General features: G+C 46.4%; 2 protein-coding genes across 2 annotated transcripts, besides 13 other annotated features; one reads left to right on the forward strand and one right to left on the reverse strand.

Moving 5' to 3' along the window:
- Window positions 1–1,847: 1,847 nt before the first annotated feature.
- Window positions 1,848–2,070: a dispersed repeat.
- A 131-nt stretch (window positions 2,071–2,201) lies between these two features.
- Window positions 2,202–2,760: a mobile genetic element.
- Window positions 2,761–2,787: a tandem repeat.
- Window positions 2,788–4,677: 1,890 nt separating this feature from the next.
- EKO05_0007938 (uncharacterized protein) lies at window positions 4,678–6,484 on the reverse strand (the record flags this gene model as incomplete). Its single annotated transcript, XM_038941105.1, has 2 exons — window positions 4,678–5,499; window positions 5,555–6,484. 2 exons carry the CDS (start codon window positions 6,482–6,484, stop codon window positions 4,678–4,680), a joined length of 1,752 nt encoding a protein of 583 aa, XP_038796921.1.
- Window positions 6,485–7,972: 1,488 nt separating this feature from the next.
- EKO05_0007939 (uncharacterized protein) lies at window positions 7,973–10,336 on the forward strand (the record flags this gene model as incomplete). The annotated part of the gene is made up of 2 exons (XM_038940935.1): window positions 7,973–9,580; window positions 9,644–10,336. 2 exons carry the CDS (start codon window positions 7,973–7,975, stop codon window positions 10,334–10,336), a joined length of 2,301 nt encoding a protein of 766 aa, XP_038796920.1.
- Window positions 10,337–12,991: 2,655 nt separating this feature from the next.
- Window positions 12,992–13,393: a mobile genetic element.
- A 56-nt stretch (window positions 13,394–13,449) lies between these two features.
- Window positions 13,450–13,762: a mobile genetic element.
- Window positions 13,762–13,874: a mobile genetic element.
- Window positions 13,874–13,904: a dispersed repeat.
- Window positions 13,905–14,287: a mobile genetic element.
- Window positions 14,268–14,271: a direct repeat.
- Window positions 14,272–14,448: a long terminal repeat.
- Window positions 14,272–15,218: part of a mobile genetic element that runs on past the window's edge.
- Window positions 14,280–14,336: a dispersed repeat.
- Window positions 14,337–15,218: part of a mobile genetic element that runs on past the window's edge.

The following is a 15,218-nucleotide window of genomic DNA, read 5'->3' on the forward strand; positions in this document are numbered from 1 at the left end:
AGCTACATTGTTCGCCTGTGTAAATAAGATGTTCAGCCTATTGTAGATAGACGATTACTTTCAGAATTCATTACTGCTCTTTACCCTCTATTGAACTCAAGATGAATATACTAAATGTTTTGATGACCAGTAGTAGGAATTATTCAATAGCAGCAAGGCGTCTTTTTAAACCAACGTAACATAAAAGCAAAGGCACAACTGCGACTTCAGTACTATCTTCTTTACTTACTATGGTCTTGAAAATCTAGATCGCAGACTTGAAGTCAAGCACCGCCTTCAATGTGCTCTACCTTAGTGGCCTCAGAGTTCGTTCTGACCACTCCATCCACACGGTCTTTGCCATTTGTTATCCCGTGAGAATCTTCGTCCATGTGGGAGCGGGGCACTCATTTACTGCTGGGAAAGAAAGCCGGACTCTTGTAGAACATTTCATCCATGTCTTCCAGGCTGAGTCCTTTGGTTTCTGGCAAGACCGCCCAGAAGACTATTCCATTTGAAAAATCGCAAGCAATGAAGATCACGTGGAATCTCCATCCGATGGCACTGATCGCGATGGGTGTGACCTGTCCTATCATAGTGTTGAATGCAAAACTCGTCATCGCGCCGACACTTACACCTTTCATGCGCAGCGCCGTTCCGAACAGCCCGGCCGGGATCGCCCACGATAATGGCCCCGATGTGACGAAAAAGACAAAACTGAATACCCATGTCAAAGCAACAAAGGCCCAATGAGCCCCATAACTGGTTGCCGATGCCGGAAACTGTTAAAATCAGAATGGCGTTGATCATGAATGTGACACACATGACACCCGCTCCATAGATCTCAAGTGGTCGCAGTTCGATTCGGTCTATGGCGAGGATGCATACAGACGAGCCGGCAAAAGCGATGATGGCGTTAACTCCATTGAATAGCAAAGATTGAGAAGCTGTGATGCCGATTTGAGCGTAGATCTGAGGTGAAAAGTATTGGATCGCGCTGACCCCCGTCATCTGACATTCGGCTTGAATGAAACATGCGAGCATCGTTCGCCTGAGGTTTGGCCAATCGCAAACAAGGTCGAAGTATGTTTTCTTATTCTCCAAATGTTCCGTTCGGGTTTGTGCTTGGATGAGGTCGAACTCGGCTACCACATAAGGATCCGAGATGTCGCCATACGCATGGAGAAGAGCGATATTACGAAGACCCTCATCAGCTCGATCGTGGGCGCATAGCCACCGTGGACTCTGCTGTAGTATCAGCAGTTTTCCAATAGGTAACTCTCTGGTTGTAAACATTCCTCGGGAAACATGTAGATTAAGCTACCCAAGAAGAGAGCAGGAATGATCTGTACGGCGAGCGGTATGCGCCAGTCCCGGCTGTCACCTGTTCCTTCCCAGGTGAGGTAGCATCCGTAGCCCGTCCAGCTGGCAAAGATTTGCCCCACAGCATTGAAAGGTTGCTGGAGACTAGTGACCTTCCCACGAATGCGACGGTGGGTAATCTCTGCTTGGTAGATCGGGATGATCATGGTCAAGAACCCAACACCGAGACCAGCAATGAATCGTCCAGCATACAGCATACCAATGACCACTCCAGCAGTCTGAATTATACCACCTACAACGAAAATGCATGAAGCCATCAGAATGGTACCTTGTCTACCGAGCTTGTCGGTGAAACCTACTCTAAAAGCGCCAAAGAAGCATCCTGCGGTAAAGAGTGCTACAACGGTACCGGATCGAGAATCGGAATTCTGTTGCGAGAAAAGAGACTTGAAAGAGTCGGATGCCACCACTTCTGCGATCACGGCCAGATCGTATCCAAAGAGAAAGGACCCCAATGATGCAAAACACCCAACGAAATATTGATACTATGGTCTCCGGCAAAAGTAGAGTCCCATGGCCAGTGCAGACAGGGATTCGACAAGGGTTTCTGGAAGCCTCTACCGAAATTAAGAACATGTCCCACACCAATAAGCAGGCTACCTTTGTCTTAGTAAGATAGAAATCGTCCATGCACATCTGTAATTAACAGTTCCGTATACTAGCCTACGCACTGGCCATGGGACTCTACTTTTGCCGGAGACCATAGTATACGCCCGGCTGCATGGCAAAAGAATTAATGTCTGAAGTGGAGTGCGAGAGCCCAATCTCTGGAGAGTGGCCTATCTCTTTACTGTAGCCCATGGTGACCCCTCACGCGTGTCCCTAACGGTCATTTGACCAGCCAAAGCAATCCTAAGGAAAGCAGACACCTACGCAGCAAAATACTGGCTAGGACCAACAAACAGGATAAAACTACCTAAAAACACCAAACAAGAGGTAGCAAGTGCCTACTACCAACTAAAACTAGGACATAGATATAATAAAGCATACCTCTACAATATACAGAAGGTAGATAGCAATAGATGTATCTGCAGCTACACACAAACAACTTAACACCTCCTACTTAGCTATAAAGAATACAAATAAGTAAGAAAAATAATACAGGACAGCCTACAAGGACAATAACTCTTAATGCAACTACTACTGCACACAACCTAGGGAATTCTAGCTACTCTAGCTTTTATTTTAGACACTAGAATAGGCACCTGCAAGTAGTACCTACAACAAACAACAGATACCTAAAAAATGCTGTTAACCCCCTAGAGCATAGGCTCTCACTATAGGACTCTGAACCTATATTTACTATCTCCTTTTACAATCACGCTCCTTAAATTACTAGAGCAGCTTAACTGCTCTCGTCTTATATAGTCTTAGACTCACACAGGACGTTAAACTTATAAATCAAATCAAATCAAATCAAATCAACGGTCATTTGACCGAGTTGTTAGCCATTGGAGTAGATGCATGTCGGTGGTTCACCCACCTTGTCATCTCCGTAAGCCGTTTGTGCATATTTTCCGCGATGGTCTACCGGTACCCCACGCGCGGTGGCGTTGGTGCGGAGAAACAAGCTCTTGTATCGGGCCGTGTTACCACACTCTGGGAATTAACGTATCCAGACATTGAATCTCCGGTGTTCAACTTGACAACCACATCCTGTAGCACCAAGATAGGATAGTTTCTTCTTTTCCTGTGCATTGTTCTGGCTCTAGTCTGTTTTCGAAGAGTACCCATAAAGTCTGTTTCCAAAGCACAACATTCATCCTGTTACCGAACTTCTTGCGAATTAGTCTCCGGAACCACATGTAGTTACACGAATTTCAGATACACTTACATGATTGTCCGTTCATAGTGGCGGTAGTAGCTATGGCGGCGAGGCAGCAAGTTCACTCACTAACCTCGTGTCACTACACGCCTAGCGGGGTCAGACTAGCCTAGTTGACATGTCTGTTTCCGAGGCCCAACAGGGAAGACGTGCACAGTTAGAACAGGTGGCGAGTTGTAGACGACTGACGATTGTCGATTGATGGAATGCGGTCTTCAGCGAAGCAAGCGTCCAATTGCGGCGTTTATCATCTTCTCTCGGTAGTGTCTAAGCTTAGTTGATTTACGTTGTGCAGGGCACTTGAGAAATAGAAGCATGTGAGTTAGTAGAAAGGTTACCGGCAGCTTGCAAAATCTTGTTCGTTACACCTTCCTTCTCTGATGTAGCGATATAATAAAGAAACGTAGTATAATTCAACCAGCCAGATGCTAATGCTGGCTAACTTACTACTACTTCCATCTACTCTACCTCCACTACTGTCAGGAAAAATTAATAGCACATGTATAGAGGAAAATTCCATATTTTCAGCTCAACAAGTACATAACTAGTCTTATATTACGATTATTTATTACACAATGCTTCTATATATAGAGAGGTGTGACATGATATAACCAACTAGGTGCTGACGTGGGTCGGCTTATCAATTTCCTTTTCCAATTTACCACCACTACAGCCAGGATCAATGGCACGTGTATCGGGAGGGCTTTTAGGAGATTTGTTGTTAACCGACCGAATTCGATGTGTCCTGTAACTCACAAGTAGAGGCATTACTCAATTGCATAAGGAACATTGATTGTTGACCTCGCAAAGGCCGGCCATCCTGGTGAGTGGGAACAAGGGCTTGTTAAGTAAGCTTATGCCGTACTAGAACTGCTAGAGGCAGATGTCTAGACCTATCTTGTAACTGAGACCACGCTTGCTATTCCCTACCCAATCCATTTCCATGGACACAAATTCTCAGTGCTCGCTTAAAGCTCCGGCACTTATTCGTCATCTATTTCCCTCGACCTGAGCAACCCGCCTCGCAGAGATAGAGCTGTCTTGCCACCTAGCGGGCATCTTGTGCTTGGATTCAAGACTGACAATCCTGGCGCATGGCTTATGCACTGCCACATTGGGTGACACACGAGTGAGGATTTTGTGCTTCAGTTTATCGAGAGATATGATGATTGCTGCGCTGACCAACAAGACCCGCTTGACAAATGGAGGCGAGAACCGGACCAGCTTTACGGAAGAGGCGAGTATCGAGCAAGATGACTCTGGTGTTTGAACATGGACCTCCCTTGCGTCGTTCGTATGATCTTGCTTGTATCGGGCCCCCGCCCGGTGGTGTATTGTCTTGGTACTGATAATGCTTCTTCAACCTCCTTTCTTTTTATGGGCTTACGCACGGTGACTTGTGAACAGATTCCGAAAGAGCAATCATGCATGACTATCTACAGGACAGCAGAATCTGGTGCTCCCAAGCTACTGGTTGTTGAGGCTTATGTCTAGTCTTTAAACCTCCACTGTGCCTTCATGTCAACGCTGAGCTTCTCTCCCCTAAACATCGCCCTCAAAATCTCGATCGGGACGTTGTTCTCCCGCATGACAGCATCGTGGAAGCTTTTCTCCTTCCACCTCGGGCCTTCAGAATCTTCAACAAGTTCCTTTCGCAGTCTCTGGAACTGAAACGCCCCTAGCAGATAGCCCGCTTGGTACAGAGGCGGATACTCGCCAGCGAAGGACCTTCGAACTTCGCCTTCGGCCGTGGCACGCTCATGTCCTACCCTTGTCACTAACAAATCGATGCACTCTTGAGGCGTCATCTGTCCGAGATGAAACCTGATCGAAAATATAATGCGAGCGCAACGGTGCATCCGCCAGAAGAGCATCCCAATGCGATTTGCGGCTTCGTTCGTTGCCCATTCCTGACTGATCTCTGATGGAAAGCCGCGCTGCCACAGCAGCAGTTCCCAGTATACAGACCAGCCTTCGATCCAGAAGGGTGTTTGGAAGACACTGCGGTGCGGATGATAGCGGTCCATGTAGTAGAATTGAAGATGGTGGCCCGGAATGAGCTCGTGGTGGACTGTGGAGCGAGAGAATGCAGGATTGTTGCCGCGCATGCTCATCAATTTATCTTCATGGCTCATACTACTAGTTGGGTAGGAGACGATGATTTGCTCGCCACCGAGGAAGAAAGGATTGACTCTTTGGCGGGCGGACGTCATCATGGTCGTCTTCCAGTAGTCTTTAGCCACAGTCGGGACAGTTATGAGGTCGTGTCTCTCAACGTAGGCAGTTGCCTCGTCGGCGAGATCGCGGACAACCTGATACCCATATTAGCTATGATCTCGAAAAGTTCTTCAGATGATTTGTTCTCACAAGAGTCTGTTCGCCGGGCTCTACAAACGTGTTTTTGACATGCTCCAAAGCCTCTTGACGTCGATCGAATCCTAACGCCGTGCTCGCTTTTTCCATCTCGTCCTCACACCACTTGAACTCTTCTTCAGCTATCCGCACAAGCTCCTCAGGGGTATAAGCGACCCACTCCGCCTCAAGCTCTTGCAGCAGTGCCTCACGACCAATTGGGTCACCGACGATATCATCTGCACTCCCAGATCCATCGATTCCAGTTTTCTTACCTAAAGCCAAAGTCAAAGCAGTCAGTTTGGTACTCAAGACCTCCCAAGGCTTCTCAATCCACCACGAGATGACAGGATCATAGCCTTGGTAAAACCCAACTGCTTCTTTTAGTGCCCTTTGCAACTCTTCGAATTTGGCAATCGTCCAGAACATGATGAACCGCTCCTTACTGTCTCCAAAACCACCTTTGGAATCGAGTAAGCATAGCAGCTGATCGACGCCTTGCTCAGCGCTTTGCAACGCAGTAGCAATCTGTCGTCCGCTCTGTCTGCCAACATTATGTCTCATTTCGACAAAGTTAATACAGACGTCGACCCAGTCTCCGAAAAAACCAAGTTCCTTGGCTGTGTGGACCTTCTCGGTTGTAACCTTGTGCAGATGGAGCAGTCTTCTGATGTGGGATTGCAGAAGAAGATAATCCACTTGCTCATTCTGACGAAGACGATCGAATTCGAAGCTTTTAGAAAGAGACGCAAGAGTTGATGTGAGGAATTCTTCGACTTTTTTGGCACGAGTTGGGCTAAACGAGATGCTCAGGAAGGACTGGATGTCGGCAAGGTCTGCTGTGAATGTTTGAATAGTGGTCTGGATCGTCTGGATCTCTTTTGGCTCCGGAAGCTGGAATGGCTTTGTCGCAGGTATTGGCGTTATGAGCTGTCTACGGGTCATGATGTCCACGGCAAGGGCGAAGCAATTGATGCTGCGTAGTTATGAGTTTGATAGGAGCGATGACGAGCGGAGGTGATCAGGTGATAGGCAGCTAGCAAACGCCTTGGGAGCGTCGAAGTCAATGCACATCTTGTGCAACCTCGGCACGCTTCCCGTGTTGCTTATCGTCCAAGGCAGGTGTCGCATGTAGGCGGTCACGTCGTTACACTGTGATAGATGCACGCTCGGTGCTTTCCAAGGTTGGGGTTTAGAGGTATTCCGTTATTTTTCGAGCTAAGGCACGCCGTAAAATCGCATTGGACGGAGATACGGATGAAGACGATCTTGCCTGTATTTGTTAGCTACATATGTTATCTGGTATACCTCTGTACTGTAATTTTTTTGAATTCTGTTACTGATAGAAAGAGGGGTATGCAGCAGTACAGCTTACCATGGAGGACCTTGGAGACATTATTCAACTCGTTATCGGGCCTGCAGTTGCTGCAATCGTCGATATCCTGTGCCGGACGTGGTTTCTGAGGTGCTGCCGATGATCGCTGACGAGCTCGGAGATGATGAGGAGGAGTACGGTGAAGGAGTGGAGGATGTCTTGCCGGATGGCTACTATTCACGCGTGCGGCAGCCGCTGCCATATTATCAACACAACCTCTTTCTGCAAAGATCCAAGCGCATGGATGAGGTTTCCTGTAAATATCGTCACCGATTTCCTCTACCTCTTTTCTCCGTGTGCCCGTGCGTCCACTAAAGTGGCAGTAGCGCGGCACTAGTCACACCCTGTATCCACACGGCTTATCCCCAGTTCCTCACATCAACCTTGTGAACGATAGCTGGCAACTAATCAGGTCTCATCCGATCTCGCTTTAAGTCTCTTACACACAGCTCCTCACTCTACTCGGGTGTATGGCATGGTCTTGATCCGACGGGCGACATGCGACTCAGGTCAAATCCTGCTAGGGAGCAGTCCTCATTGGCCGCCGATCCTTCAGGTAAACGCGCGGAGTACGCCCGAGGCAATAGATAGTAACCCCACCTTTCGTGGTACGGAACATACGGATGTTTGTGACCCATGCCTCGCGTCGCAGCAAGAATCAGACACAGCACATTGTCGCCAACCACGAGATTGATTACTCTCAAGGAATGCGATAGCCCACTGTTTTCTGGAAACTAGAAGCTTGCTGCGACGTGGAAGCCATGCTGGAGTGTCCGGCTTTTTCGGTAAAATGATAAGTTATCACTTTGAGATGTGACCTTCTCTTTCACGCCAAGCGCCATGATAGCTAATGCCTGCATGCATGGATTGGGAGGAGCAACAGATATAACCACGCCACCATGGGACATCGTTGTGGGTGTCCACATTCAACTTGAACCGTACAAGGTCGTCAAGGGGCCCGACACCTGTAATTTCGCGATCGTCTCCTTCGCCAAGCGCTGATGTTTGACTACTGCCAAACAGCAAGATCGTGACAATTGAGTCAAGGACGAAACATCATGGCCGAACACATCCGCTCCTTCGAGACGAGCGACGCTTTGGAAGCCCTAAACGAGAAGCAATCAGCCAAAGCTTCTGCGGGTGCAGTCTGCACTTCCACCCCTACAAACCAGTCCACCGAAGTTACGGACGAAGTTGCCATTGCGAGCGAATACGTGGAAGCCGCTGTTCGAATTGAAGATGGCGAAGATCCTGCCAACACACTTCGCGCATGGGTGCTTGGCTTTTTCTTCGTCACCGTCGCCGCCGGCGTGAACATGCTTCTTTCTATGCGATCACCTGCCATCACCATTCCAGTAGTCGCCATACTTCTCCTAGTCTATCCCGTTGGCTGCTTTTGGGCCCGGGTAATGCCTACTCGGACATTCAACACATTTGGTGTAGTCTGGTCGCTGAACCCAGGCCCGTTCAGCATTAAGGAGCACACCGTCATTACACTTATGGCATCTGTCACGTCTGGATATGCCTATTCCACCGACGCTCTATTGGCGCTTCAAGCCAAGTCACTCTACGATCACAACCTTGGTGTGGGCTTTCAGCTTTTGTTCACTATCAGCAGCCAACTCATCGGTATCTGTCTTGCTGGACTTGGCCGCCGTTTCCTGGTTTGGCCTGCTGCTCTGACATGGCCATCCAACTTTTCCACCACAACGCTGCTGTATGCCCTCCACGACAAGTCTAAGACAGATCCCGCGCAGGCCAATGGCTGGTCCATCTCTCACTATCGCTGGTTCGTCTACGTCGCGTCAGCCATGTTTGTCTACTACTGGTTTCCAGGCTTCATATGGCAAGGTCTATCGGTTTTCGACTTTCCGACGTGGATCGCGCCCGACAACGTCGTTGTTAATCAACTGTTTGGAGGGTTTACTGGTCTCTCATTGATCCCTTTGACTTTTGACTGGTCAAATGTGATTCCGTATCTGGGGGATCCGCTTCTATCGCCAACTCTCTCACACGTGAACACTCTCATTGGTCTAATTGTGTTCTTCATTGTTCCAGCGCTCGGGATCTCATATTCGGGTGCTCTCTACTCTGCCTATCTGCCCATGAACACCTCGACTCTCTTCGACAATACTCAAAACCCTTATGTTGTGCGCAATATCCTTGGAGCAAACTTCACCTTCGACGTCGAGAAGTACAAGGCCTACTCACCCTTGTTCCTCGCGCCAACATTTGCGCTCAATTATGGTCTCAGCTTCGCGGCCTTAACCGCGTCTGTGGTTCATACCATCCTCCACCGTGGCAAGATCCTGGTCCGACAGTTCCGAGAAGCCTCCTCTCAGACCGAGGATATTCATTTCAACATGATCAAGAAGTACAGATCAGCTCCGGATTGGTGGTATCTGGCTTTGCTGGTTGGTTCGCTTGCGATGGGCTTTGGCGTTGTGGCAGGCTATGACACTCAACTTCCATGGTGGGGATTTCTCGTCGCCTGTATTATTGCTGGAGTCTTCGTCATCCCCTGCTGTACTATTCTGGGTATGACGAACATCTTGCTCTCCTTAAACGTCATAAGCCCTTTTATTGGCGGATATCTCTTCCCGGGAAAGCCCATCGGTGTGATGATATTCAAGGTGTACAGCACGATCGTGTTAGGTCAAGCTCAGGTATGTGGTGGTTCTATGCATTTCTGTCTATGTTTTTTTTTAGCTAACACACTTGACTATTAGACGTTCTGCGGCGACCTCAAACTGGCCCAATACATGAAAGTCCCGCCGCGTATCACCTTCAGTTCACAGATAGCCGCAACAATTTGGTGTTGTTTCGTACAGATTGCGACAATGGACTGGGCGTTGGCCAACATCGAGAATGCTTGTGAACCCATCCAAGCCAACCACTTTACCTGTCCGAACGGTCGGACATTTTTTTCATCGAGCGTTGTCTGGGGTGTCATTGGTCCCACACGTGCTTTCGGAAGCCACAGTATTTACAAGTACTTCAACTTATTCTGGCTTGTGGGCGGCGTCCTTCCGATCGCTCTGTGGGGACTTGCAAAGACGATGAAACATCGATACATCAGCAACCTCCACGCTCCGGTCATGCTTGGCGCAATGGCATGGCTGCCCCCAGCCACTCCTCTCAGCTTCTTCTCATGGATCATCTTTGGACTTATCTTCAACCTATGGATCAGGAAGCGATGGCATGAATGGTGGCGCCAATACAACTACTTGACTGCTGCCGCTTTAGACACTGGTTTGATCTTGAGCACCGTGGTGATATTCTTCGCTATCACTCTGCCTGGAGTCAATGCACCGCAATGGTGGGGCAACGTAGATGTTTTCAATACGTTGGACTATAACATGATGGCATTTCGCAAGACTGTGGCGAAGGGAGAGACGTTCGGACCCAAGGAGTGGCATTGATTTGACAACTACGGCCAGCAAAATGATATCTGTCCACGCTCATGATTCGCACAAGACCTTCGCAGCTCCTGCGGTCAAAGATGTGACTATCTCATTTAAAAGATGTTCCGCATAAGCCAGAATGCATAATCATTTTGCGACCTTAGAAGTCATTCGATGACTACGCAATCTGGAAGGGTGCCTTGCTAAATAGTCAAATAATGTCGCTAGATAATGCAGTTCCTCTTTTATATGCATCAGAATGCTTGGACGTCCCCGCGACGATGATGGAAATCAACCAGTGCACTTCTGTGATCCCAATCAACTGATGGAAGACACGCAGTGAAGATCCAGCGTTTCTCAGCGTCAGGGTCTCCCCTCAGGCCCCATATGGTCTGAGCACGTTCGAGTCAGGACACATTAGTTGACGTCTGGGCAATCTCGCCACACTGTCCGTGTCCACATAAAGCAACTTCGACTCTTATGACATGCTGTGCAATGCAAACCATAAGTGGACCATCCCACACTCCTTCCTGGCGACACAAGCCCAGTAGCTCAAGAGCGCGGCAAGCCGCTTTCGATGCTCTCTAAACTTTATAACGGTGACGTAAAGCTGTTCGACAAGGCCCATATCCAACGTGAAGAGCAGATGTTGACCTTGACCTACCAGTGTCGCGGCATGGACGACTATGGCGTCGAAAGAGGCTCGAAGCTGTCGAAGACTGTCTCTCGTGGTTCTGGACAGAATGCCGAATGTCTCGTTTTCAGCACCAGGTAGTGGATGTGTAGGAGCCGACACTCTTTCAATGCTTGAGCGCTCATCGAGCTCAACGTACAACACGGGCGGCTCACATAGTCCAAAACCGGGTAAAAAAGCTGAAACCAACCCTCGAAGTCCGTTAAAAGTGCAAGTCTTGTATGAGTGGCAGTTTTGCTGCGCTCAAGTAGTAAATGCTCTCCTGACATTACGGATACGGAGACCTTGCGATTTGCCTTCGTGAAAACGTGGTCAAAGACCGCGGTTGAGATCGTAGGGCTAAGAGCACCAGCAAAAAAGATCGCGCTGGCCTCCAGTTGCAAAAAAACTAGCTCCAGGTTTTCCAGTAATGCCAAATCCTCAGGATCTGGACGTCTAGTCATCAAAAATCTTGAAAGAAGATGCCGTGCGCCTCGAAGATGTGCCAATGCAGCCGGACCGTTTCCTCGATGTATCTCGTAGCCGATAATAAGTGACAGGGCAAAGAGCGTCTCGACTCGCCGTGCAGTTTTGCATATTGTGTTGCAATACTGTGTGCACCACGACCCGCTTCCTCGAGCTTGTCAACAAGCATGTCCACGGACTCTGCAATGAGAGGCTCCTGAGACTTGAGGGAACGGCCAGAGAAAGCGCTGCTGAGATAACGGCGCATTTCGGCATACCTCCTGGGATCACTCTCGCTCACGATAGAAAACAATCCTGCGGAAAGTTGCCTCCGTCGTAGATCTCACTCTTGACGAAAGGCTCTACGCCCTTGCGGGGGCCGAAAGTATCACGCCACGAGGAAGATGAGCTGAAGCTTAGCATGTTGGGTGCGACGCGAACAACAGGTCCTGCTAATGATGAGTCGCGCTCTGGAAAGGACAGTAAGACGTTAAATTACCGGATTTTTCATGGAGTTCAAGTTTCAAAAAAGGCTGTCTGCCTGTCATATCCTTCCACGAGCACAGAATCTATGCCAGTTTTGTCAGAAGAGAGCTCTTTCAAGCTCCTGCATCATTCAATGTGGATCGTGAAGGACTTGCATTGCTGAACGATGCTGAAACCGGACCTGGGGATTTCCACAAGGGATGATATCACAAAATTGAGAGCTTGTACAGCAGCCGGATGGCTAGCACTTGGGTTAAGTCAACATCTCATGCCGCAGTCAAAGGGGTTATGATTGGAAAACTCACCAAAATAACAATTTCGAGCATCATTCCAAATATCGATACCTTGAATTATTATTCAACAATTTCCAAAAAGGGATGACAATTACGTAGGCCTTGATGAAATTCAATCATTTTCGGCGTGTGTTGGTTCAACCGGATTAAATCCATCATAGTAGTTCAGATAATTTCACAGTCGGTACAGGCCGAGGCCCCACTTCCAGCCCATGCCTGGTGGGCGTCCTCTTGACGATATGATTGCGAACGATTTTATTGGACCTCTCGTTGGCGTTTCGACGCTGAAAGTGACTATTTCTTACCGGTCGGACCACTCAATGACGGCTGAGGGGCTTACATCATTAACACATCTCCTGAGCAACACCTAGAAGCTGCATTCTGACCCTATCATGTCGTCCGCAACTATGCCGCCCGAGGTGGATATAAAATCACGATGACGGAGCGCTTATTTTCCTCTTAAGTCAACGCAGCATGAACACGCCATCCCACTGTCGCTACCAGACGCGACCACTGCTAAATTTGCTCTTACAAACGCTATACGGCTCTTTGAGCATTTTAGTGAAAAGGATGTGGTGAACGTTGCCGTGCACCTACGCCAACCACTCGGCACTGCGCTTACTTCGTATCCCCAATGGGCCGGCCAGCTGAAGTCCATTAGGGAGTTTCCCAGATCGATTTCAAGTGCGCGATCTGAAGATTTCGCCCAAATTCTGGCAAGGGATAAACCTTTTCATCACAGCTCACTAAGTAGAGTAACGTACTCTACAAACGAGCCGCTCACCCAAGCGAACCGCCCACTCTTGCCAAGACTACACTAACACTACAACTACTTTGTAATATCACAGCATATAATAAAATTTATTATTTTGCATAGTATATTAGACTAGTCTATAGTACTCTATATATCTTTACTCCATGTTTATGTGTTATACCCTGTCTTACTATATATAATACAGCGTCTTAAAAACTAAGTGCTCCTATTAACACGCGCTCTCTTCTTTACCTTCTTCCTATTACTATAGGCCTTAAACTCCTTTAGAGTAGTTAGCTGTACTCCCTTACTAAATGTTAATGTTCCTTTACGCTAAGTTTACTTTCTTTTATATAATATATAACGTATCGCAGCCTAATTAACTGCCTAAAGATTAGTAACCTATAGGGTGGTAAAAGGATAGAGTTTAAGTAGGGGTTAGGTACTTGTACTACTAGCCGCTTAAAGCGCAGATTAATTAAGGGTTATTTACGATAGAGGGGTAGGGTTATGTAACTAAGGTTACTTTACTAGCTATATAAGCTAAACCTGTTCTAGATTAAGCTAGAGCTATAATTACTTTTATAATTTAATACTTATAATACAATCCTAAGGTCCTAGATTTATAATAAAAATAGGGTAGTTATAGATCTTATACTTATTAAACATTAGGTGTAACTAAATAAACAAGCTTACTAGGGTTATGATCTAGTTTTAAAATCCTTTAACAGTAATCTTAGAAGGTATGTTGTAGATAGAAGTCCTAAGTGCTACTGTTAGGCGCTGGGCCTAGAGATACATCTGCTAGTCTTAGCAAGCTACTATAGGGCTAGTCAGCCTAGACTATATAAAGGTGTTAGAGGTTATTACTAATACACTAGTAATAACGTACTCTACGGGTGAGCGGATCAAACGGGTAAGCGGATCACTCTGCCAAGACCACACTAAACCTCCACCTTACCACGCAATGCCTTAACAACAACATTAATCTACGCCCTTAAGAGAAGCTGTAATACAGCTTGCGCTCTAGGTAATTAAATAAGATATAACGCTTACCCTATAATACGCTACAGCTATATATAACACGCCTTACAGCACACTACACGCTTAATACACAGGATAACCTACATAAGCTAATTATACGCTAGTTTAACAGATTATAGACTAGACTAAGGAGGACGTAATTACTAAGTACATCCTTAAGCTAGATGCATAAGGATTTGCCCTTTAGCTGGCTGCTGTAGCTAATATAGCTAATTCTTTGTATACTAAGTGTAATATTGTTAGATAACCAACCTTGCCGAGCCAAGTTAGGGGTTTAGGGTTAACCTCGGTTAACTTAGGGGCTAGCGGCACACACACATAAAATGAGCCATTAAGACAGATAATTATTAATTAATTACCTTTATTATTATCTTTGCATATTAAGCATATTATCTAATAATTAAGAGTCTTACTAATGCTACTAAAATACTCTTTTAATATATTACTATTAACTATACGTAATTTCATAATAATTCTTATAGATTATATAACCTACACACCTTAGTTATATTAACTGTAGACCTACTACGCCTCTCTAGACGTATAGGAGAAGATAGACCTAAATTAGACTATCTCTCTAAGGACTAAGCTATAAGTGCCTAACGCTCTAGACATTACTAACTATAAGAGGAGGCTAGCCCTTAGCAATAATAAACAAGGAAACCCTTAGCTTCCTAAAATCCTATCTGAACTATCAGCTAACAGCCTAAAGGCATAGAAGGAAGATAATAACTATTAGAAGAGCTGCCTTAAATCCTATAAGATAGCAGATAGAGACTACTATAAGGAACAAACTAACCTAGACAAGGTAGTAATGTTTATCTAAAGCTTAGTATTACCTTACCTTATAAAGAACTGCTGCTAACTAGGTAAATTAATTTAAATTTAGCTTATTAGCCTTAAATACATAGTTAGTATTAATGCTAAAGAAGAACAATTATGCGTACGCTACTAATACCTAGCAGCCCTTAAACTAATAAGATAACCTAGGAGCTAGGACACCTAGCTTCTTAAGTATAATTATGCTGCAACTAATACTAAAATAGAGGGTATTACTAAAATATATAATATACAAGACACTATCTAAGACTTCTTAGATTTAGTAATAAAGATAGCGCTAACCTAGGTAACAATATTCTAGGACTATAGCAGACAAGAATAAAATATAACTTATAAAGAAATAAT

The sequence above is a fragment of the Ascochyta rabiei genome, chromosome 13 (assembly GCF_004011695.2).
Source record: "Ascochyta rabiei chromosome 13, complete sequence".
Taxonomy (NCBI): Eukaryota; Fungi; Ascomycota; class Dothideomycetes; order Pleosporales; family Didymellaceae; genus Ascochyta; species Ascochyta rabiei.